General features: G+C 46.9%; 1 protein-coding gene across 2 annotated transcripts in view; it reads left to right on the forward strand.

Moving 5' to 3' along the window:
* The window catches only part of LOC137344608 (putative helicase MOV-10), a 68,010-nt gene that overhangs the window by 23,596 nt on the left and 18,139 nt on the right, over positions 1-26,275 (forward strand). For both annotated transcript variants that reach the window (XM_068007706.1, XM_068007707.1), the window contains 8 exons: positions 84-260; positions 5,916-6,063; positions 11,403-11,564; positions 12,911-13,014; positions 16,170-16,267; positions 17,607-17,726; positions 22,178-22,286; positions 25,331-25,448. In XM_068007706.1, the coding sequence (XP_067863807.1) occupies positions 84-260; positions 5,916-6,063; positions 11,403-11,564; positions 12,911-13,014; positions 16,170-16,267; positions 17,607-17,726; positions 22,178-22,286; positions 25,331-25,448 (1,036 nt within the window). The remainder of the gene's footprint in view (positions 1-83; positions 261-5,915; positions 6,064-11,402; positions 11,565-12,910; positions 13,015-16,169; positions 16,268-17,606; positions 17,727-22,177; positions 22,287-25,330; positions 25,449-26,275) is intronic.

Here is a 26,275-nt window from a genome sequence, read left to right on the forward strand (position 1 = left end):
AGAGGGTTGGTAAAATAATGAAATGAAACAATCTTATATTAAACCTGACGACTAACGCTCTTAAATCCTTTCTCTCCCTCCAGGCTTGTGGATGCTTTTATAACAAACATGAAATTTAACGTCTCGTTCACATTTAACCGATTCCCGTTACAAATGCAACATCGAGCTGCCCAATTAGCGAAGGCAAACAATCTAAAGGACATTCTCTTTCCGTCTTTCTCTTACGGGAAATGTATTCACCCTTTGGCTCGAAGCTTGAAGTGAGTAAAACCAGTTGGAGCCGGCGGCCGTGAATCGGGGTGGGGGAGTGGAGGGGGCGATGGGGGAGTGGGGGGGGGGGCCTCGAGCAAATACCCTGTGAACTGTCCAGATCACAGTTAACAACAACCACTTGCGTCGAGTTACATCAAAACTACAGCACAGAAACAGGCCATTCGGCCCAACTGGTCTATACTGGTGTTTATGCTCCACCTGAGCCTCCTCCCTCCCTACTTCATCTCACCCTATCAGCATATCCTTCTATTCCTTTCTCCCCCATGTGTTTATCCAGCTTCCCCTTGCGATGCCGTCTTCCCGTGGTCAATTGGAAAGCAAACAGACTCCCAATTGGATGACTTTTGACTGTCAGTCAAAGTGCCTTTTTTTTTAAACCATCTCCAATATCTTTATAACTACATCGCGTCTACAGCACAGAAACTGCCCATTCGGCACAACCGGTGTTTATGCTCCACACGAGCCTCCTCGCTCCCTACATCATCCAACCCAACAGCATATCCTTCAATTCCTTTCTCCCTCATGAATTTACCCAGCTTCCCCTTAAATGCATCAATGCTATTTGCCTCAACTACTCCTTGTGGGAGCGAGTTCCACATTCTAACCAATCTCTGCGTAAAGAAGTTTCTCCTGAATTCCCTATAGATTTATTAGTGACTATTTTATATTTATGACCCCTAGTTTTGGACTTCCTCACAAGTGGAAATGTTTTCTCTACGTCTACCCTATCATAATTTTAAAGACCTCGATCAGGTCACCCCTCTGCCTTCTCTTTTCTAGAGAAAAGAGCCGCAGCCTGTTCAGCCTTTCCTGAAAGGTATATCCTCTCATTCTGGTATCATCCTTGTGAATCTTTTTTGCTAATAAGCGAAAGTGTTCAAAGAAAACAATTTTTAATGCCCCTATGATTGCTCACGGCAGTGTCCTGCAGATTAATTCCTGGAGACTCCAGGACAATCCTGGACGGTTGGCGACCTTAGAACGGCCTGTCTCTAATTTTAAGATTATGCCCCCTTGTTCTGGACTTCCCCCACCAGAGGAAATAGGCTCTGTGTGCCAGCCCTATCGAATCCTTTCATCATTCTAAACACCTCGATCAGATCTCCCCTCAACTGTCTAAACTCCAGGGAGTTCAAACCAAGTTTATGCAACCTGTCCTGATGATATAACCCGGTCTGAGTGGCTCAATACCACAATGGCCAGTGCGTTTACCAACAGAGCCTTTGGGATGGATATGAAATCTGTTTCATAAATAAACTTGAATCTGAAAACCCAAGCCAGTCCATGTGCCAGTTCCAGTCTGTGCGTGGAGCGATTGCCTGTTTGTGTTAAGAATGGAACTGATCGTGGTTACTGACCTCCCATTTCAGTAAAGCCTGTTTGGGATGGACGGAGCCCGGTTAATTCTCGTTCCAGTACAGTGTGGTTCAGCTAATGCTTGTCTCGTAGTGTGGCCTGGTTAGCCCTTGTCTTGGTACTGTGTACCCCCATTAACGCTTGCCATGGTATGGTATATCCCTGGTTAGCCCTTGTCTTAGTACAGTGTACCCTGGTTAACCCTTGTCTTGGTACTGTGTACCCCCATTAGTGCTTGCCATGATACAGTATATCCCTGGTTAGCCTTTGTCTTAGTACAGTGTACCCTTGTTAACGCTTGTCTTGTTAACATGTACCCTGGTTAACCCTTGTCTTGTTAACGTGCACCCTGGTTAGTGCTTGACTTGGTAACGTGCACCCTGGTTAGTGCTTGACTTGGTACTGTGTACCCTGGTTAGTGCTTGACTTGGTACTGTGTACCCTGGTTACTGCTTGACTTGGTACTGTGTACCCTGGTTACTGCTTGACCCGGTACTGTATACCCTGGTTAGCACTTGTCTTGGTACTGTATACCCTGGTTAGTGCTTACTCTTCTGGGTTAATTTTATAACATTTACATTCACCAGTTGCACTTTTATTGGCCCAGATGATGTGTGAAATGCAATAATCATGGGGGACTCCAATCTTCGTATAGACCGGGCAAATCAAATTGGCAAAGGTAGTTTGGAGGACGTGTTCATTGAATGCATTCAAGACAGTTTCCTAGAACAATTCGACATGGAACCAACCATGGAACAGGCCAGATCTTGGCCTTTAGATCTTGTATTGTATAATGAGACAGGGTTAATTAGTAATCTCATAGTAAAGGATCCTCTGGGGAAGAGTGATCATAATATGATAGAACTTCACATTGAGTTTGAGAGTGACTTACTTAAGTCCGAAACTAGAGTCTTAAACTTAAATAAAGCCAATTACATAGATATGAGGGATGAGTTGGCTAAGGTAGATTGGGAAATTACATTAAAAGGTATGATGGTCGATAAGCAATGGCAAACATTTAAAGAAATATTTCAAAATTCTCAATGAATATATATCCCATTGAGAAATAAAAACTCCACGGGAAAAGTGATCCATCCATGGCTAACTAAAGAAGTTAAGGATCATATTAAATTAGAATAGTAGTAAGCCTGAGGATTGGGAGAGGTTTAGAAACCTGCAAAGGAAGACCAAAAAATAGATGGAGGGAGAAAATAGAATATGAGACTAAACTAGCAAGAAATATAAAAACAGATTGTAAGATCTTTTACAAGCATGTAAAAAGGAAGAGAGTAGCAAAAGTAAACGTGGGTCCCTTCGAGGCCGAGACAGGAGAAGTTATAATGAGGAATAAGGAAATGGCAGAAATGTTAAACAAATATTTTGTATCCATCTTCACAGTAGAAGACACAAAAAGCATACCAAAAATAATGGGGAACCAAGGGTCTAATGAGAGTGAGGAACTTAAAGTAATTAATTATCAGTAGAGAAAAAGTACTGGAGAAACTAATGGGACTAAAAGCCGATAAATCCCCTGGACCTGATGGTCTATATTCTAGGGTTCTAAAAGAGGTGGCTGCAGAGGTAGTGGATGCATTGGTTATGATCCTCCAAAATTCCCTAGATTCTAGAACGGTCCCAGCAGATTGGAAGATAGTAAATGTAACCCCGCTATTCAAGAAAGGAGGGAGTGAGAAAACAGGGAACTACAGGCCAGTTAGCCTGACATCAGTCGTCAAGAAAATGCTGGAATCCATTATTAAAGTAGTAGTACAGGGCAAATCATAATATGATTAGGAAGCGACAACATGGTTTTATCAAAGGGAAATCCTGCTAAACAAATTTATTAGAGTTTTTTGAGGATGTAACTAGCAGGCTAGATAATGGGGAACCAGTGGATGTTGTATATTTGGATTTCCAAAAGGCATTCAATAAGGTGCCACATAAAAGGTTGTTACAGAAGGTAAGGGCTCATGGGATTGGGGGTAATATATTAGCATGGATAGAGGATTGGTTAATAGACAGAAAACAGAGTAGGAATAAACGGGTAATTTTCAAGTTGGCATGCTGTAACTAGTGGAGTGCCTCAAGGATCAGTGCTTGTACATAGCTGAGGCCCAATCTATATTAATAACTTAGATGAAGGGACCGAGTGTAATGTATCCATGTTTGCTGACAATGCAAAGCTAGGTGGGAAGGTAAACTATGAGGAGGACGCAGTCTGCAAAGGGATATAGACAGGTTAAGTGAGTGGGCAAGAAGGGGGCAGATGGAGTATAATGTGGGGAAATGTGAGGTTATTCACTTTGGTAGGAAGAATAGAAAAAAAACAATATTTTTTAAATGGTGAGAAACTATTAAATGTTGGTGTTGAGAGATTTGGGTGTCCTCGTACAAGAAACACAAAAAGTTAGCATGCAGGTACAGCAAGCGATCAGGAAGACAAGTGGCATGTTGGCCTTTATTGCAAGGGGGTTGGAGTACACGAGTAATGAAGTCTTACTACAATTGTACAGGGGTCTGGTGAGACCTCACCTGGAGTACTGTGCATAGTTTTGGATTCCTTATCTAAGGAAGGATATACTTGCCTTGGAGGCGGTGCATCAAAGGTTCACTCGGTTAATTCCTGGGATATGAGAGATGTCCTATGAGTAGAGATTGAGTAGAATGGGCCTATATTCTCTGGAGTTTAGAAGAATGAGAGGTGATCTCATTGAAACATATAAAGTTTTGAGGGGGTTTGACAGGGTAGTTGCTGAGAGGCTATTTCCCCTGGCTGGAGAGTCTAGAACGAGGGGGCATAGTCTCAGGATAAGGGGTCGGCCATTTAAGACTGAGATGAGGAGAAATTTATTCACTCAGAGGGTTGTGAATCTTTGGAATTCTCTACCCCAGAGGGCTGTGGATGCTCGGTCGTTGAGTATATTCCATGCTGCGATCGATAGATTTTCTGTCTCTCGGGGTCTCTAGGCAGGAAAGTGGAGTTGAGGTCGAAGATCAGCCATGATCTTATTGAATGGCGGAGCAGGCTTGAGGGGCCGTATGGCCTACTCCTGCTCCTATTTCTTATGTCCTTATGTGACACATGATGCTGCAGGATGTGCCTGTCACCTCAGGCCTATGTTGTCCTGGCAGTACCCTGAGGAGGTGAAGGTCTCCTGATGGAGAAGGCAGCAAATATGTCGCTTATATGCCCCCCTTCCCCTGTCTTCAGTTCCAGCAGTCTTTTATTAAAACCATCCGATCAGATGGAAGAGACGAATCTCCGGCTTCTCTCGCCCAGCTGCTGGAGACATCTCGAGCAGTGAGGGTCAGGAGAGCCTTTCAGCAACTCGAGCAGTTGGTCATCTTGAAATTGGGCCCTACCCCAATACACGGGAGTCGGGAATGTCTTTGGATCCACAGTGGCTTAGCTGTGGGATTCACCCAACTGAACGGTCCTCCGATGCTTTGTTCCTTTCTCATGTACTTTGTACAACCCTTGGAGAACTCTGCCTTCCTCCGATTCTTGCCTCTTGCGGACCGCCCGCTCCCTTTGCCCCACCATCGGCGGCCGTGCCTTCAGCTGCCTTGGCCCTAAGCTCTGGAATTCCCTCCCTAAACCTCTCCGCCTCTCTACCTCTCTCTCCTCCTTAAAGATGCTCCTTAAAACCTAAGTCTTTGACCAAGCCTTTGTTCACCTGTCCTAATGTCTCCTCCTTTGCCTCGGTGTTAATTTTGTTTTGTCCGTTAATGCTTCATTTCCCTATGTTAAAGGTGCTATATAAATGCAAGATCATATCAGAATTGAGAGGTTATAACTATCAGGAAAGATTGAACAGGTTGGGGGCTGTTTTCTCTAGAAAAGAGATGGGTGATGGCTGATGCTTTAAAATTATGAAGGGGTTTGATAGGGTAGATGTGGAGAGGATGTTTCCATTTATGGGGGAGACAAAACTAGGGGCCATAAATATAAGTTGGTCACCAATAAATCCAATATGGAATTCAGGAGAAACTTCTTCACTCAGAGAGTGGTGAAGTGTGGAGCTTAAACACGGGCACAGATCTGTTGGGCCAAATAGCTTGTTTCTGTGCTGTTAATTCTGTGTGCGCGCGCGCGCGTGTGTGCGTGTGTGCGTGCGCGTGTGTGTGTGTGTGCGTGCGCGCGAATTGAACTTGAAAAAAAAATTCTGACGGATTGAAGACTCGGGTGGGGAGATTGCAGTTATATTTATTCCTTTTGACACCTGAACATGGAACCTGATGGTCATTTATTTCCATGTGTGAATTTTTGTTTTTTATTTTCAAAGACTTTTCGATCGTTCCCTTGAGAACAATCCTGAGCAGGCCAAAGCCGTCAGTTGTATCGTCGCCGGGATCTCCAGGCCCGCCCCGTACTTGGTGTTTGGTCCACCGGGAACTGGCAAGACCGTCACCATCGTGGAAGCCATAAAACAGGTACCAAGAGCTACTTCCTCTGGGGCGCAAGACTCGACGTGTTTCAGCTTCTAGAACTTTCTGCCTGGAGATGGAGGAAACTGGGAAGTGGACGGTGGTGATTCTGCCTCCTCCTGCCATCGCACTTTGCCCCTTAGTAAAATGCGAGGATGCCTAGTCTCCTGCTGGGGGACCGATTGTTCTGGTCAAGGGACACAAGGCGCACCTTGTTCCTCGTGTTCACCCCCACCCCTGTGTCCCCAAACATCAGCTGGATCGCGATCTGCCTGATTTTGGAAGGGACACTCCCGACTTTGAGCGGCTATCAGAAGCCAAACCCCAACCGTCTTTCCTTGGATAGTCCCATTCTTTCCACTTACTTCTGTCTTGTTCCGAGGCAGCCTGCAGGCCGGTTGTTCAGATTTCACGCAGGTGGTCAGCGTTCTGGGATCAGGACCAGCATTTGTGGTTTAAAATCTCTCACTCTTGGCTCCTCTACCCCGGTGTTTGTTTGAATTGTGCTGTTGGTTTCACAAATATTCTGAAAACGGATGAGATGGCAATTTGTCTTCCAAGGAATCTCCTGGAAAGGGCTGCGTCCGTGTCGGTGCGCGGCCCGTGTCGGTGCGCTTCATCATCTGGGGAAATGGAAATTTTGACCCCATTTCCAACCTTGAGGTCATTTTCTATTCTCCTTTGATAACCCTCTTACTGATATAATACTGTAGAGCTTCTTACTGTTGTGTGTTTCGTTCCTACGTTAATATCTTTCTAGTTTTCTCTTTGCCCTCTGACCACTTTTTTGACTCTCTTTTTAATAAAGAATTCAAAATACCCTTAACGAACAAAAACCGAGTCGGCCATTCAACCCCTCAAGCCTGTTCTGCCATTCGATTAGATCTGTATCTTAACTCCATTTTACCCGTCTTGGTTCCGTAACCCTTAATACCCTTACCTAACAAAAATCTATCAATCTCAGTTTTGACATTTTCAATTGACCCCCGGCCTCGACAGCTTTTTGGGGGAGAGTTTTCCGGATTTCCACTTCCCTTTTTTTGAAGAAGTGCTTCCTGACATCACCCCTGAACGGCCTAGCTCTTAATTTTAAGGTTATGCCCCCTCGTTCTTGACTTCCCCCACCTCAGGGTAGATAGAGAGAAACTATTTCCTATCAACTCTTTTAATCATCTTAAACACTTCAATCCGATCACCCCGTAATCGTCTATATTCAAGGGATCACCAGCCTAGTCCATGCAACCTGTCCTCATAATTTAACCCTTTTAGCCCCGGTATCATTCTGGTGAATCTGCGCTGCACCCCCTCCGAGGCCAATCTATCCTTCGAGGTGCGGTGCCCAGAACGGAACGAGTGTGACTGAAGATCATGATAACAGGAAGAAGGCCTGTGGTCAGGGAGTCTGTGACCGACAGAAGATTTTAATAGTCTATAGATAGTTAAAATGTGGAACTGAAATGTCACTTTACTGTGACCTTGGCGGTTGAACCGGAAGTTGGCAGGTGGGTGAGAAGAATGTCTGTCTCAGCATCCGGCCCTTCCCAAGATCTCAGCGGTTGTTATAGACTCCAAAATTGAGCAACAAGAAAGAGAAAAGGAAAGACTTGCATTTATATAGCGCCTTTCGGGACCTCTGAACGTCCCAAAGCGCTTTACAGCCAATGAAGTACAAAGTGCAGTCACTGTTGTAATGTAGGAAACCCGGCAGTCAATTTACCCGCAGCAAGGTCCCACAAATAGCAATGCGATAATGACCAGATAATCTGGGGGGGGGTGTGTGTGTGTGTGTTTTTTTTTTAAAGTGATGTGGGTTGAGGGATAAATATTGGCCAGGACCCCGGGGAGAACTCCCCACCTCCTCTTCGAAATAGTGCCGCGGGATTCGAACCCGTGACCTTCTGGCTCGGAGGCGAGAGTGCTACCCGCTGAGCCACAGCTGACACCTGCGGCACCAAGTAAATGTCAAATAGGCACGTTTTGTGGGGGTGGTTGGTCATGACGTTCCTCCTTTCCTCCCCCACCCCGAGATGATTGTGCTTTCAATGTTCACGTACTCTTCAAGAAATTCAGCTCTCAACCCTTCGGCACACTTACTGACGCCGCCCGAGGACGGTGCTTTTGCGGGAAAGTATTTAGAATTATGCCTCGGCTGACCGTTAAATAACGGTAAATGACTGTGGTTATCTCCCTACAGTTTTGCAGACTTGCTCTTGGTTTAAAAATAGCGATGGGGCCAATGCATATTGTTTCTGGATTTAAACACCACTTCAAACTGGCTTATCTCTTTGTTTTAACATAAAAGGTGTCACTGTGAATGAATTCCCATCCAAGATTGGAGGGAGAGGTGCATACTATTTACACAGTCACCCGTAAAATAGTGTAAACAGAATGTTGAGGTGGGAAATATCAATTTATCCCATATTTATGGGTTATATATAAATTGCTAACGCTCGTGATGCTTCTGAGTAGTTCAGTCCTTCCTTATTTGGGATAATACAATATTGCTCACCTCAAAGGCTTGAGTACACTAGTTATATTTCACCTAGGGTCGGTAACCAGAGGACACAGATTTAAGGTGATCGGCAAAAGAGACAGAGCCGATATGAGGACATTTTTTTTACGCAGCGAGTTGTTATGATCTGGAATGCGCTGCCTGAAAGGGCGGTGGAAGCAGATTCAATAATAACTTTCAAAAGGGGAATTGGATAAATACTCGATGGGGGACAAAATTACAGGGCTCTGCGGAAAGAGCAGGGGGAGTGGGACTAATTGGATAGCTCTTTCAAAGAGCCGGCACGGGCACGATGGGCCGAACGGCCGCCTCCTGTGCTGTACTATGATACTTGCCGAACTCCCCCCTTGCTTGTCTGCTCCTGTCGACGGTCAGTGCCAGCGGTGGAGCTGTCCAAGCTTCCTGTGCAGTCTTCCGCAAAGCTGGCATCAGTCACCGCCGCTCTGGTTCAGCTGTGACCTGCCTTGTCGTGTCAGTCCCGTGCTCGAGAGAGCAAACTAGGTTTGACTCGGTTCACTTGTGCACTCGATCCAGGCCACCTGATCATCTTTGCATTTTCGTTTTTACAAATTTGGGTAAAGCTTTTGTTTGGAATAAGTGAGCCAGATGGTACAAGATATTTCTGGGAAATTGAATATTTCTGTCGTGGCCTCAATCCTTTCGAACTTGATGAAGGCACGGAAGAAGGTGCAAAAAGAAAGATTTTACAAGAATGATACCAGAACTCGGAGATCATACCTATCAGAAAAGATTGAACAGGCTGGAGCTTTTTTCTCTAGGAAAGAGCAGGATGAGGGGTGACCAGATAGAGGTCTTTAAAATTATGAAAGGGTTTGATAGGGTAGACGTAGAGAAAATGTTTCCATTTGCAGGGGAGACCAGAACTAGGGGCCATAAATAGAAGAATGGTCACTAATAAATCCAATAGGGAATTCAGGAGAATCTTCTTCACCCAGAGAGTGGTGAGAATGTGGAACTCAAGGGCGATTAGGGATGGGCAATAAATGCTGGCCTTGCCAGCGATGCCCACATCCCATGAACACATTTTTTAAAAACTCGCTACCACAAGAAGTGGCTGAGGCCAATAGCACAGATGCATTTAAGGGGCAGCTAGATAAACACATGAGGGAGAGAGGAATAGAAGGATATGCTGATAGGGTGGGGGGAGGCTCGTGTGGAGCATAAACACAGTCATGGACCTGTTGGGCCGAATGGCCAGTTTCTGTGCTGTAAATCCTATGGTTTACTGCTTTAGAATGCTCTATAGGACACATGTTACAATACTCAACCAGTTTTTCTGAATGGCTGCAATATCATGTTGCAAACAGATTTAACCTTTGAAAATGATCTGGTGTTATTTCCTCATTAGGGAGTGTCCAGTCAGAAGGCAAGTTTGTTCAATTCCCTTATTACTCATTTAAATGATCTAACCTTCCAAAGTATGAAAGGCAGGATCACATTAGACTCCTAAATCTTGCTAAAAAGCAACCAATAAAATGCCGTACGAACATAACGAACAATGATGGACGGGAAAAGACCCTCTGGTCCAGCCGGCCTGTCCCACACAATTGCGATACTTTACATATCACAATATCTACACTCCCCACCCGCCCCGCCCAAAAGCGTGTGATCTCCTGAGAGAGAAAGAAAACCAGATTTTAAAAATCCCCAAGACAGTTTGGGAGGAAAAAGAAATGTGGGAAATTCCTCCCCGAGCCACCCTCCCCCTCCCCCCTCCCCCCTCCCCTCCCACGCACCTTAAGCCGATCGAAACGACTCCATGAGATCTCTCTGGCCCTGATCATTCTACGCAGCTCTCGCTCAAAGGAATTCAAATATGTTCCATTTCACTGCCCCTCCTCCCCTTCCCCTTCCCCCCCCCCCCCCCCCCCCACAAGCATTCACCTACCTTCCAGGAGAATCTGTGCCACACCAGCAAGTGTCTGTATGGATGCAGACCCCAGGGTGTAAAAAGCATTTGGAATCTTGTCTCGGGACGGTTGCTTGTTCGGGGTTAGTTTTGTGTTGATAGCGAAACCTGCCAATCGGGAGTGGCGGCTATATTAATCAGATAATTTCTTTGAATAAATCTTTGAAGGTGGCAGGACAAGTTGATAACGTGTTTTTTTTTTAAAAAAGCAGAAGGCATCCCTGTGGCTTTATTAAATAGAGGCAGTAAAGTACAAAAGTAAGGAAGTTATGCTAAACCTTTATAAATCACTGGTTAGACCTCAGCTGGAGTATTGTGTCCAATTCTGGGCACCGCACTTTAGGAAAGGATGTAAAGGCCTTGGAGAGGGTGCAGGGGAGATTTACCAGAATGGTACCAGGGATGAGGGGTGGAGAGATCAGCGAAGCTGGGATTGTTCTCCGAGCAGAGCAGAGAAGGTTAAGGGGAGATTTAACAGAGGTGTTAAAAATTGTGAGGGGTTTTGATTGAGTAAATAAGGAGAAACTGTTTCCAGTGGCAGGAGGTTCGGTAACCAGAGGACACAGATTTAAAGTAATTGGCAAAAGAACCAGAGGGGAGATGAGATTTTTTTTTATTTAGCGAGTTATGATGATTGGAATGCGCTGCCTGAAAGGGATTTAATAGTTTCAAAAGGGAATTGGATTAAAAACTTGAAAAGGAAAAATTTGCAGGGCTATGGGGAAAGAGAAGGGGGGGGAGTGGGACTAATTGGATCGTTCTTTCAAAGGGCTGGCACAGGCAAGATGGGCTGAATGGCCTCCTGCGCTGTATCATTCTATTATTACTGTTCTTTTTTTTGCTGTGGAATTTGTGACACTCCCAGCCCCTCAACTGTTGGTTTCTTTTGGATTTGACTCTCAGGTGCTGCACTGTATCCCGACAGCCCGCATCCTCGCCTGCGCTCCATCCAACAGCGCCACTGACCTGCTGTGCCAGCGCATCAGGAAGCACGTGGAGAAAAGGCAAATATACCGTCTCAACGCCTTGAGTCGGAACTGGGACCTCGTCCCCTCGGAGGTGAAGGTAGGTCTGCTCTCCCGCCCTTCTTGCTAAACGCTCCCGAGTTTCCAATGGTGGAGGGAATCCAAAACTAGTGGCCGTAAGTATAGGATAGTCGCTCATAAAATCCAAAGAGGAATTTAGGAGAAACTTCTTTACCCAGAGAGCGGTTAGAATGTGGAACTCGCTAACCACATGGAGGAGTTGTGGAGAATAGCACAGATGCATTTAAAGGGAAGCTAGATAAGTACATGAGGGAGAAAGGAATAGAAGGATATGCTGATAGGGGGAGATGAAGCAGGGAGGGAGAAGGCTCATGTGGAGCATAAACACCAGCATCGACCAGTTGGCCTGAATGGCCTGTTTCTGTGCTATGAGGACATAGAGTGGGAATGGGTGGTATTTCCAGCCCGAGTTCTGCCTCAGTTTTGTCCCAAGTGTTGGATGCATTCAAAAGAGAGCCCAGAGCCACACAATTTTGTCCCTGATTTAGCATTAAATTGGAAATCTCCCAGTGAGGACACGGGATCGCTGGTGTGGGAATGGGAAAATGTCACACTGGGGCAGTAGGGGGAGCACTTCTGAGGTGGCGACTGAAACACATTGTCAATGCTGAACAGAGGGAGCTTTACTCTGTCTCTAACCTGTCCTGGGAGTGTTTGATGGGACAGTGTAGAGGGAGCTTTACTCTGTCTCTAACCTGTCCTGGGAGTGTTTGACGGGACAGTGTAGAGGGAGCTTTACTCTGTATCTAACCCGTGCTGTACCTGCCCGACAGTATTTGATGGGACAGTGTAGAGGGAGCTTTACTCTGTATTCCACAGTAGGGAACTTTTTTTAATTACAAAAAAATACACTTTTAATTAACAAAATAGAATCGGTGTAATTGGAGATATCTTGGCATCTGAAGGCACCGATGATGGGAATGTTCAGAGTTTTACCTTTCTTCAGTTTTTTTTAATAATTCTGTAAACGTTCGGGGTATTGACCATTCTTTGTATAAAGGAGCTCCTCCTTGCCTGTGAGGCTCAGTCCCACACCGAGAGGTGAGCTTTCCCACTGAGCGATCGAGCTCCAGCGATTCTGTGAACATTCATACAGTTGTTGAGTCGAGAATGCTGTATTGAAACTGCATGTTTGCCTTGAAGCGGAAGGAGTTTGAAGTATTTTTAAATAAGTTTGGTATTTTTCCCTCCTTTTGCTCTTCTGTCTCCCGGGTTTCGGCCATCGTCCTTCAGCCAAGAGAGGACCATCGGACCCCTGGCCCAATGGCGTGACATCACCAGGTGGCGTAACTTGGGTATTAACCCCTTAACCACCTCTTTCCCTGCCACGCTGCCCAACTAATACCCAGCTGTTCTTTCCGTCAGGAGTGCTCCAACTGGAATGAGTCTGAGGCGAGCTATGAGTACCCATCGAAAGAGATACTGAAACAGTACCGTATCATTGCCACAACGTTGGTAACGGCCGGAAGGTAGGTACAGATACCGGTGTGTGTGACCCACACAGGAGGGGGGGCTATCGGGCCCATCGTGGCTCTTACAGGATGGGTCGAAACCCAACCCACAGGTGGAAGGACACAGGTGTTAGACAATGTATCAACCAGTCTCTATTCATAAGTGAGAAGGTAGTTGCCTCTAAAGTTGAGATAAAGTCAAGGACAGGTTCCTAGGTGTGAAAGGACAGTGTTGTGAGACACTGGACCATCCTGTTACTTTTTGCTATTCTACTTGATATGTTTTGCTTCTGACCATTTCATTCCCAGCTGCCTCAAATTAAATAGTTTTCTTTTCCCCTGAGGTAAATGAGAAGGCGCCAAGACTCCAGAGGTCCAGCCACAGGTGCACAGTGTTACTTTGGTTTATTTGGTTTCTGTACAACTGCCAGTCGGGGACATCAAAAGGATCGTTTCTTTTTGTTTTCCTCCCTCCAAAGTTATTTTTCTTCTCCAAAAGAGAAGTTAAAAGGAGAAGCAAACAGCCTTTACAGTTTGACACCAACCTGACTGGTCATTTCAGATAATGAATGTGGAGGTTGTGTCAATAGAGGAGAACAGCAAATAAGCAAGAGTTGAGTGATATTAAAAAAAAACTTTCCCATCTCTCCAAAGAGGCCACTTCAATAGAAAAGGCAAAGCAGTCTGGGATGTGACTTTCTGCCGTCAATCAAGTTCTTATTGGCTAAAATGAGAAGTAATGATCGTATTTTGAAGACAATAAATCCAAGACCACTTGGAGTACGGTGAACAGTTCTGGTCTCCATATTACAAAAAGAATATGGAGGCACTGGAAAATGTGCAAAAAAGATTTACAAAGATGGTACCAGAACTGAGAGGTTCTAACTATCAGGAAAGATTGAACAGGCTGGGGGCTCTTTTCTCTAGAAAAAAGAAGGACCTGATGGAGGTCTTTAAAATTATGAAGGGATTTGATGGGGTCGATATAGAGAAGATGTTTCCACTTGTGGGGGAGACCAAAACTAGGGGTCATGTATATAAGATAGTCACTAATAAATCCAATAAGGAATTCAGGAGAAACCTCTTTACCCAGAGAGTGGTTAGAATGTGGAACTTGCTACTACGTGGATACCACACGTTGAGGCGAATAGCATAGATACCTTTAAGGGGAGGCTAGATACATGAGTGAGAAAGGAATAGAAGGATATGCTGATAGGGTGAGATGAAGTAGGGAGGGAGGAGGCTCGTGTGGAGCATAAACACCGGCATAGACCAGTTGGGCCTGTTCCTGTGCCTGCTCTTTGAAAGAGCTAGCTAATTAGTCCCACTCCCCTGCTCTTTCTCTACAGCCCTGCAAATTTTTCCTTTTCAGGTATTTATCCAATTCCTTTTGAAAGTTATTGTTGAATCTGCTTCCACCGCCCTTTCAGGCAGCGCATTCCAGATCAGAACAACTCGCTGCATAAAAAAATTCTCATCTCTCCTCTGGTTCTTTTGCCAATTATCTTAAATCTGTGTCCGACCCTCCTGCCAGTGGAAACACTTTCTCATTTATTCTATCAAAACTCCACATAATTTTGAACACCTCAATTAAACCTCCCCTTAACCTTCTTCACTCTTAAGGAGAATTTTAATTCCTTATGTAATCTTGGTTTCTTGAATTGAATCCTCCCCTCTAGTGAGTACCAGGAAACATCGAGCAGTAATGTACTCGCAGTGACTGTGTCCCAATCATCGACCCTTCATCAGCTGACATCCACGGCATGAGTGCAGCCAGTTTATCTGGTCACAGTGCCCAATATTGGCCAAAAAAGGACTCAAAGTGGAACTCCTCCCCTCCTCTCCCCCCACCCCCACCCCGAACTCCACAATGTATCAGTGATGGAAAACTGGGGGTGAATACGGACTGAAGTGTTTTTCGCCACGTAAATCACCCGGTCTAATCCCACTCCCCATACCCTTTAATATCCCACCCAGTCTAATCCCACTCTCCTGCTCTCTCCCCGTACCCTTTAATATCCCACCCAGTCTAATCCCACTCTCCTGCTCTCTCCCCGTACCCTTCAATATCCCACCCAGTCTAATCCCACTCTCCTGCTCACTCTCCGTACCCTTTAATATCCCACTCTCCTGGCTCACTCCCCGTACCCTTTAATATCCCACTCTCCTGGCTCACTCCCCGTACCCTTTAATATTCCACTCTCCTGGCTCACTCCCCGTACCCTTTAATATCCCACTCTCCTGGCTCACTCCCCGTACCCTTTAATATCCCACTCTCCTGCTCACTCCCTGTACCCTTCAATATCCCACCCAGTCTAATCCCACTCTCCTGCTCTCTCCCCGTACCTTTTAATATCCCACCCAGTCTAATCCCACTCTCCTGCTCACTCCCCGTACCCTTCAATATCCCACCCAGTCTAATCCCACTCTCCTGCTCACTCCCTGTACCCTTCAATATCCCACCCAGTCTAATCCCACTCTTCTGCTCACTCCCCGTACCCTTTAATATCCCACTCTCCTGGCTCACTCCCCGTACCCTTTAATATCCCACTCTCCTGGCTCACTCCCCGTACCCTTTAATATCCCACTCTCCTGGCTCACTCCCCGTACCCTTTAATATCCCACTCTCCTGGCTCACTCCCCGTACCCTTTAATATCCCACTCTCCTGCTCACTCCCTGTACCCTTCAATATCCCACCCAGTCTAATCCCACTCTCCTGCTCTCTCCCCGTACCTTTTAATATCCCACCCAGTCTAATCCCACTCTTCTGCTCACTCCCCGTACCGTTTAATATCCCACCCAGTCTAAACCACTCTCGCATTCTCACCGGAGGCCCAGAGCCTCTATGGAGCAGTAGGCCCGCCAAGGTCCATGAGCGAATGGAGACCGGACCCCACTCAGTCCCCAGCTGACTCCCCTCCCTTGGAAAGGGACAAGTGGGCCGTTACCCAGTGATGCATCAACTATTTTGGTGGGGGCAGGGGGGGGGCTTTGTGTCTGACAGTTGGTGATTTTCCAGGAACTGATCTCGTGGTGAGCTGCGTGTTTATGGATGGAACGTGGGGGAAGTTTAAACACACAGAGTGGGAGGGGGGGGGGGAATGGGTGGGAGTGGGGAAGGATCGCGATGCATTTCGTCGCTATTTATTTTATATTTTATATTTTAATACAGGCTGGCCTCCGCAATTTTCCCAGCTGGTCATTTTTCTCACGTGTTCATCGATGAAGCTGGACACGCTGTGGAACCCGAGAGTGTCATTGCTATCGCAGGTAAGAATGTGCTGGTAATGCATAAATCTACTGCTATTCCCTGATTTATTACCCCTTCTCTCCCCTCCTTCCTCATTGTGTGAAGTCATCCCCTGGGCTGCTGCTGTTCCAGTGGTGCTACAGTTGGACAACACCTGGCTTGCAGGCCTAGGCTCAGACACCCGATTGCTTGCCCCATCTCTCTGTCGATGGGCAGGAGTGGGGACCGGGATGGACTGACCAGGGAAAGGAGAGTAAAAGATCTGAACTATGGGCAGGTCTGAGGTAAACTGCAATATTGGAGATTTTGCAGCTGGTGAATGAATATTGTATCTGGCGATTCGGGTTATGTGGAGTTTATAAATTAAATGGAAGTATTTCAAACCCGAAGTCTTTACATCAAGAAGCACAAAAGTATGTTTTTGTTTTAAAAAAAAAACGCAAATTGATTTTAAAAGGCAGACATTTGAAAGGTGCAGGTTGCAATTTCTAGACAATTAACAAACACAGTTCAGAACCACAAGAGGTGAAAGAATGAGTCTCTGATCGAGGGGGCCCTCTGGTTACCAACCCTCCTGCCACTGGAAGGAGTTTCTCCTTATCAAAACCCCTCATGAGTTTGAACACCTCTATCAAATCTCCCCTTAACCTTCTCTGCTCCAAGGAGAACAATCCCAGCTTCTCTATTCATGATTCACTTCTGTCTCGTGCGGTGTGGCCATTTGCACCAGTTCCCGTTTCGTCAGCCCCTTTACCTTGCTCAAATTATATTGCAAGGATAATTGTGAAGTGAACGTGCCGAGGGAGAATTAGGAAATATAACCGAGAATCAGGCCGAGCAGTGGGCGTGAACTGACCCTTTCACCTCTGCGACCTGGGTTCCACGTCAGGCCCAGGCGATGGGAGGACAGTTTCCTCCAGCTCTTAGTTCCAAGGGTCCAACGGAACATGAGCTTCGGTGGGTCCAATCCAGTGCCTTGTGAGCACAGCAGAAAATTGCCCCTAATTCAGCACTAATCTGCGTTGAATTGTCTGGATGGCTGGCATGGTAAATAAAATGTTTCGCTGGTACAGTAGAGAGAGCTCTTCTGAGATTGGGGCTGAGGTTAATTGATGGGACAGTGTAGAGGGAGCTTTACTCTGTATCTAACCCTGTTCCTGCCCTGGGAGTGTTTGATACTGACACTGGGTATCTCGAAGGGAAACTGTTCCACTCCCTGACCCTCACCCTGACCCCCCTCCCGCCGGGCCACCCTTTTGCGCCCAAAATTCGCACTCACAAAGAGACTTCCCTCCTGTTGAAGATGAGAGTCCACAGGAGGATGCCTCTGATGTATTGACTGAATGTTTCCTATTCAAGGATTGCTGGATGCTATGGATTTAGAAAGCAACAGGGATGGTGGGCAGCTTGTCCTGGCCGGTGATCCGAAGCAGCTGGGACCGGTGCTGAGGTCACCTCTCGCCATCAAGTACGGACTGGGTAAGTGTCGATTGTTATGGTGTTTCTCTCTCTGGTTTCCATCCTTCTCCCCTATGGGTGCGGACTCTTAACTGGGCTAACAGTTCCACCAAGGGTGCCGGATGCCTTTGGTATCTTTATCCAGGGGCCCATTCTGCACTTTAAAGTTTGGAGAGTGAATGTTGCGCTCTTGCACCATGGGGGGCATCGCATCCAGATCCACTTCCCAGCAGGTGTCACTGCCTGCACTCCTGGGCAGGGATCCTTCTCCAATGCAGGGGTACTGTGGCCAAATGTAGAACACCCTGCGTTAGGCTAGCACAGCATAAACCAGGGAGGAAACCAAGGGCCTCCTTGGGCTGTGTGACTCGATGCTACACAGGGCAGTGCACTTGCCAACTGAGCCAAAAGGAGGAGCTCGTTATCATCTTTTCAAAAAGGAATCTGTCATTTCAAATTTTGTCTCGCTGATTAGTGAGTAAAATGAATTGTCACATGATGTGTCGATCAATCAGTGTTGAGTGCTTTACGCCTGGTTTGAGGGGGAGATGGAAGGGTCCTCTCTCTAACTCCCCCCTTCATCCATCACAAATCACAGACAGTGGGTTCAAATCCACTCCAGAGACCCGAGCACAGTCTAGTCTGGTACTCCCAGTGCAGTGCGGAGGGAGTGCTGCACTGTCGGAGGTGCCTTCGTTCGGATGAGACGTTAAACCGAAGCCCCCATTTGACCTCGCAGCTGGTCGTAAAAGATCCCACAGCACTGTTTCATTGAAGATCGGGGGAATTCTCCCCAATGCTACAGGTGAGGTGCCTGAAGATTGGAGGGTAGCAAATGTTGTGCCTTTGTTTAAGAAGGGCGGCAGGGAAAAGCCTGGGAACTACAGACCAGTGAGCCTGACATCTGTAGTGGGTAAGTTGTTAGAGGGTATTCTGAGAGACAGGATCTACAGGCATTTGGAGAGGCAGGGACTGATTAGGAACAGTCAGCATGGTTTTGTGAGAGGAAAATCATGTCTCACGAATTTGATTGAGTTTTTTGAAGGGGTAACCAAGAAGATAGATGAGGGCTGTGCAGTAGACATGGTCTACATGGACTTCAGCAAAGCATTTGACAAGGTACCGCATGGTAGGTTGTTACATAAGGTTAAATCTCACGGGATCCAAGGTGAGGTAGCCAATTGGATACAAAATTGGATTGACGGCAGAAGACAGAGGGTGGTTGTAGAGGGTTGTTTTTCAAACTGGAGGCCTGTGACCAGCGGTGTGCCTCAGGGATCGGTGCTGGGTCCGCTGTTATTTGTTATTTATATTAATGATTTGGATGAGAATTTAGGAGGCATGGTTAGTAAGTTTGCAGATGACAGCAAGATTGGTGGCATTGTGGACAGTGAAGAAGGTTATCTAGGATTGCAACGGGATCTTGGTAAATTGGGCCAGTGGGCCGATGAATGGCAGATGGAGTTTAATTTAGATAAATGTGAGGTGATGCATTTTGGCAGATCGAATCGGGCCAGGACCTACTCCGTTAATGGTAGGGCGTTGGGGAGAGTTATAGAACAAAGAGATCTAGGAGTACAGATTCATAGCTCCTTGAAAGTGGAGTCACAGGTGGATAGGGTGGTGAAGAAGGCATTCAGCATGCTTGGTTTCATTGGTCAGAACATTGAATACAGGAGTTGGGATGTCTTGTTGAAGTTGTACAAGACATTAGTAAGGCCACACTTGGAATACTGTGTACAGTTCTGGTCACCCTATTATAGAAAGGATATTATTAAACTAGAAAGAGTGCAGAAAAAATTTACTAGGATGCTACCGGGACTTTGACTTATAGGGAGAGGTTGGATAGGCTGAGACTTTTTTCCCTGGAGAGTAGGAGATTAAGGGGTGATCTTATAGAAGTCTATAAAATAATGAGGGGCATAGATAAGGTAGATAGTCAAAATCTTTTCCCAAAGGTAGGGGAGTCTATAACGAGGGGGCATAGATTTAAGGTGAGAGGGGAGAGATACAAAAGGGTCCAGAGGGGCAATTTTTTCACTCAAAGGGTGGTGAGTGTCTGGAACGAGCTGCCAGAGGCAGTAGTAGAGGCGGGTACAATTTTGTCTTTTAAAAAGTATTTGGACAGTTACATGGGTAAGATGGGTATAGAGGGATATGGGCCAAGTGCAGGCAATTGGGACTAGCTTAGTGGTATAAACTGGGCGACATGGACATGTTGGGCCGAAGGGCCTGTTTCCATGTTGTAAACTTCTATGATTCTATGATGCTATAATGTCCTGGCCCAATATTTATCCCTCAACCAACATCACTAAAACAGATGATTTTGTCATTATCATGTTGCTGTTTGTGGGATCTTGCTGTGCACACATTGGCTGCCGTGTTTTCCTACATTACAACAGTGACTACACTTCAAAAGTACTTTGTTGGCTGCAAAACGTTTTGGGACGTCCTGAGGTTGTGACAGGCGCTGTATAAATGCAAGTTCTTTTTCTTTCTTTGTTAGTTGGTGTTCAGCAACGAATGGATTTCTCAGTAATCCCACAGTTCAGTCAGCTTCGCCGTTAGCTGATTTGACACCAAACATCAAGTACAACTGACCTCTTTTTAATTGTTCTTCAACATCTCAACACCTTGCATTCGCCCATATTGAATTTCACGTGCCACAGTTCTGTCCAGTTGCAAACATTGCCTGGATCTCTTTACGATTCTTTATTTGCTTTGCCAAACTCTACTTTCCATCCCCCCCCCAAATCTATTTTAGCATCATTTATGAATTTGACCCACTTGCGTTGAGGACCCTCGTGTCCTCCCATGCGAAGAAGGGGAGAAATCAGCCGGACCTCTGGCTCCCGATCACTATCCCGTGACCCCTGCATGTGTGTAAACAAGTAGGAGGGATGGGATTGGCCTTGACTGTGAGGCCATCATGGTTGACCAGCCTACCAACATTCCCTGTCTAAACTCGGGCGTGAAGAATGACCATTTGGTGAGTTACTGGAAGGCGATGGGCAGCCATGGAGCCATACTACAACAGCAACTTGCATTGATATAGCGCCTTTAACGTAGTAAAACATCCCAAGATGCTTCTCGGGAGCGATTATCAAACAAAATTTGACACTGAGCCACATACGGAGATATTAGGACAGGTGACCAAGAGATTGGTCATATGTTAGGTTTTAAGGAGTGTCTTAAAGGAGGAGAGGTAGAGGTTTAGGGAGGGAATTCCAGAGCTTAGGGCCTAGGCAGCTGAAGGCACGGCCGCCACTGGTGGAGCGATGGAAATCGAGGGATGCACAAGAGGCCAGAATTGGAGGAGCGCAGAGATCTGAGGGTTGTAGGGCTGGAGGAGGTTACAGAGATGGGGAGGGGCGAGGCCACGGAGGGATTTGAAAACAAGGATGAGAATTTTAAATTTGAGGTGTTGCCAGACCGGGAACCAATGTAGGTCAGCGAGCGCAGGGGGTGATGGGTGAACGGGACTTGGTGCAAGTCTTCTCCTAATCTTTCTACTCCTCTGTGATGCATGTTGGGGGGATTTATTAGTTTTAAAGATGCTGTACGAATGTAATTTACTGTTACTGCTCCTGGGTACTTCACAGATCAAGGGGATGGCACGTCAGGCGCGTTGCACATAACACAAGTTTAGCTCCTGATCCTGTAAGTTCCGTACTCCCAGTTGCTTTGTGTAGCTCACCAGTGCAAACACTTTGCCTTTTATGCATTAACTGTTTTGAGAAACTTTGTGCAGGGAGGGTCCATTTTGAGTAGCACAGTGCTGGTGTGGCTGAACATGCATTGGATTGAGTCTCTGGGCAGTGTGAGCTTCCATCTATCTCTCTATACGATGAACCACCAGCTCTCTGTGCATTGGGTTGACTGTCGCCATTGTGATAGGAGCAGAGCTCACTGGCACCTCCTGGAGGCCGGTCACAGGCAGACGTTCTCTGACACAACAATATCAACTCGCATTGATAAAGCGAGTAAAACATCCCAAGGCTCTTCACAGGAGCGTGATCAGACAAACAATGAGACCGAGCCACCTAAGGAGATATTAGGACAGGTGACCAAAAGCTTTAGCAAAGAGGTAGGTTTTAAGGAGCGTCTTAAAGGAGGAGAGAGAGGCGGAGAGGTTTAGGGAGGGAATTCCAGAGCTGAAGGCACGGCTGCCCTCGGTAGGGATGGAGGGAGTGGGGAATGCACGAGAGGTCAGACTTGGAGGAGCACAGAGACCTCGGAGAGTTGCAGGGCTGGATGAAGTCACAGAGATGGAGGGGGGGCGGTTGAGGCCATGGAGGGATTCGAACAGGAGGGTGAGAATTTTAAAATAGAGACACGTGACGGGAGAAAAGTGAAGCCATTTTCAGATTCTGAATCTAAATCTGCTTTTCAACCTGTGTTCTTCAGTTTGGGGCACAGCCTGCTGTCAGTGTGTAGGTGACATTTATGCAGTAATTCACGCTGTGTTTCAGACTTGTCTTTGCTGGAGAGGTTAATGAATGGGAACACCCTTTACCAGAAGAATCCGGACTCTAACTCCTATGACCAACATTTCGTAACCAAACTTCTCCGTAATTACAGGTGAGATCCGTGAGCCTCTGTCATGAAAGGTCAGAGCTGGAAACGAGTTGCTGTGTCAAACGAGTTCTGTGAGGCCAATGTGCCCGATAGAGAGATGGTTCAGCTCCCTTCTGACCTGGGCTTAGGGGCTTTTAACCCTCCCCTCCCCTTCCCCTTCTAGGGGTATGATTCCAATGCTTCAGTTGCCCTCTGGTGCTTCACTATTTAAGTTATGAATCTTGCTGGTGAGTTTTCTCCAGTTAGTGAGCTGTTTGACTGCAATGGGCATCACAGCCAAGACTGATCCTGTTTCTCCAACCCCCACCCACACTTTTCCAGGACCTTGTGCTCCTTCTGCCACCCTCCACCCTCCCCCCTCCCCTCAACTTGTTCTCTTCTGTCCAGGAGGCGCTGTGTGTTGCTGGGGTGCAATTCCACAGGTGCTGGGAGCTCTCTATAACCTCGCCCAAGGGGCCATTCCTCACGTGAACTTAGGTCGAGACTGTCAATCGGGCATTCAACCATGGTGGGCATCACTTCAGACTCTGAGCCTGTCCTCGCATGATGTCTACCAATCCGGCCAATTACCGCCCATCAGTCTACTCTCAATCATCAGCAAAGTGATGGAAGGTGTTGTCGACAGTGCTATCAAGCGGCACTTACTCACCAATAACCTGCTCACCGATGCTCAGTTTGGGTTCCGCCAGTTAGGATACAGACCAGCATTGACATAATTGAATGGCGGAGCAGACTCGAGGGGCTGAATGGCCTCCTCCTGTTCCGACCATTTTTAGATCTGTGCGGCTCAGCTAGTTCCACCAGGACCACTCTGCTCCAGACCTCATTACAGCCTTGGCCCAAACATGGACAAAAGAGCTGAATTCCAGAGGTGAGGTAAGAGTGACTGCCCTTGACATCAAGGCAGCATTTGACCGAGTGTGGCACCAAGGAGCCCTAGTAAAATTGAAGTCAATGGGAATCAGGGGGAAAACTCCAGTGGCTGGAGTCATACCTAGCACAAAGGAAGATGGTAGTGGTTGTTGGAGGCCAATCATCTCAGCCCCAGGACATTGCTGCAGGAGTTCCTCAGGGCAGTGTCCTAGGCCCAACCATCTTCAGCTGCTTCATCAATGACCTTCCCTCCATCATAAGGTCAGACATGGGGATGTTCGCTGATGATTGCACAGTGTTCAGTTCCATTCGCAACCCCTCAAATAATGAAGCAGTCCGAGCCCGCGTGCAACATCCAGGCTTGGGCTTATAAGTGGCAAGTAACATTTGCGCCAGACAAGTGTCAGGCAATGACCATCACCAACAAGAGAGAGTCTAACCACCTCCCCTTGACATTCAACGGCATTACCATCGCCGAATCCCCCACCATCAACATCCTGGGGGTCACCATTGACCAGAAACTTAACTGGACCAGCCATATAAATACTGTGGCTACGAGAGCAGGTCAGAGGCTGGGTATTCTGCAGCGAGTGACTCACCTCCTGACTCCCCAGAGCCTTTCCACCATCTACAAGGCACAAGTCAGGAGTGTGATGGAATACTCTCCACTTGCCTGGATGAGTGCAGCTGCAACAATACTCGAGAAGCTCGACACCATCCAGGACAAAGCAGCCCGCTTGATTGGCACCCCATCCACTACCCTAAACATTCACTCCCTTCACCACTGGCACGCTGTGGCTGCAGTGTGTACCATACACAGGATGCACTGCAGCAACTCGCCAAGGCTTCTTCGACAGCACCTCCCAAACCCACGACCTCTACCACCTAGAAGGACAAGAGCAGCAGGCACATGGGAACAACACCACCTGTACGTTCCCCTCCCAAGTTACACACCATCCCGACTTGGAAATATATCGCCGTTCCTTCATCGTCGCTGGGTCAAAATCCTGGAACTCCCTTCCTAACAGCACTGTGGGAGAACCTTCACCACACGGACTGCAGCGGTTCAGGAAGGTGGCTCACCATCACCTTCTCAAGGGAAATTAGGGATGGGCAATAAATGCCGACCTCGCCAGTGATGCCCACATCCCATGAACGAATTTTTAAAAAAGATACTTCTACCTGCAGCAGATGAGAGAGCAAGGATGGAGATCTTGACTGGTTTTTCAACCCCTGCCCATTCTCTAGCCCAGAGACGCTGACGGTAATTGTAACGGAGATTAGCCTGGTTTGTATGGCTCAGCATCTCGCTGGAAGTACTCACCCGGCCATTGGGAAAACGGTTTTCTCGATTTGTCGAGATTCTCAGGAAGTGATTGGCCTGTGACCGACTTGCAGACCCTTTAAGAAAAGCGAGGCTGTTGCTTCCTGTTGGCTTTGGTTTCCAACAGTGCAGAATTGGGGCGCAGTCCTTGGGGGGTGGGGGCTACCTGCTCTCGGAAGAATGTGAGTTGAGGGGAAGGTGGGATAAAGTTTAGATTGTCTTGGGGAGAAAAGGTGAAGTGCCACTGGCCAGAGAGAGCAGTAGATGGTATAACTGGGACATGGTCTGATTGATGTGCCCGGGCTGCTTTGGGAGGAATAGACCGATGGGAGGCAATGCCTTTGTTCTCTTTGTTAGGACACATGAGTGACACAGAGTTGAGGCACAACTTGGTCATGATGTTAGAGGTGTCCGGGGTATAAAGATTGAGCAACATGATGGAGCTGTCGCCCTGATGCGTACCTCCCTTTGTCATCCGTGGTTTTGTTGCAGACTTGGAATTGGGAGGTTCTTGTATTTGGGGATAGCTACTTCTTTTGAGTTTAGAGGAATGTGAGAAGTTGAAATGGAGAGGCTCACCAAGTCCCTGGGGATGTGAGGTGATACTTGTGGGACGACGCTGTATTCTACCTGCTCCCAGTGAAGGAAGATGAAATCCATTTGGATGAATTTGACCTCTCTCAATAATGGGCTTTGCCTGGTTCACCGTGTACTATTGTAGAATCATTCATCGTATCGATGTTAATGGTGTATACAGGTCAATGGCAACTGTCTTTAAATGGGAAACTCTAACTGAGCATAAATTTGGCTATTTATTTGGAGTTGTGTCTAAGCTTGCTGTGTTTGTTAGGTCTCATCCCACTATCCTGAAGATTCCCAATGAATTGTTCTATGATGAAGAGCTTGAGTCACATGCGGATCCGTTAATCAGCCACTCTTACTGCCAGTGGCAACATCTGCCAAAGCAGGTAAGTTTGGCGAGTAGAAGCATTTTCCCCATGTTTGGTTACCGGTCTCGTCACATACTGGGGCTTTCTTGATTCTGCAGGGAGTCCCCCAAGTTGATGCTGTTGATACTTGAATCCTGCTCCCATAATCTCGGAAGCTCCCATAATCTCGGAAGCTCCTCTAACACCCCTTGCTCTCCTCGACGAGAGACCAGAAAAAGCCTCCTGGATGATCTTGGCCTCTCCTCTAGTCCTGTGGGTGTGTTCGTTCTCTTGCTTGTGTGTTCTTGTACGCTCTTTCTCGTGAGCCCTCCATGCCCTTGCTCATCTGAACTGTCCACTCTTGCTTCACGTACGCTGTCCTATACACTCTCTTCTTTCCGCGTCCTCGCTGTGTTAAAACCCAGACTCGTTCCTTTCCAGGACGAGAAAACGATGGAACTCCTTTTCCTCCACCTCCCCTTCCTCCTGCAATCTTGCAGGCTTTCAAAACGCAAGCTTTGGTGTCTCTTACTCAGTACTTCCAGTTTACCTAGCCTTATTTCCTACTATTATTCCCAAACTGGGTGTCCTGCACTTATGGGCCTTCGTCCCTCTCTTCAGTCTCTATAATTATTTTTCAACTACATAGAATGTACAGCAGAAACAGGCCATTCAGCCCAATTGGTCAATGCAGGTGTTTATGCTCCACATGAGTCTCCTCCCACCCCTCTTCATCTAACCCTATCCTTCTACTCCTTTCTCCCTCATGTGTTTATCCAGCTTCCCCTTAAATGCATCTACACTATTCACCTCAACTACTCCTTGTGGTAGCGAGTTCCACATTCTCACCACTCTCTGGGTAAAGA

The sequence above is a fragment of the Heptranchias perlo genome, chromosome 27, assembly GCF_035084215.1.
Source record: "Heptranchias perlo isolate sHepPer1 chromosome 27, sHepPer1.hap1, whole genome shotgun sequence".
Lineage (NCBI taxonomy): Eukaryota > Metazoa > Chordata > Chondrichthyes > Hexanchiformes > Hexanchidae > Heptranchias > Heptranchias perlo.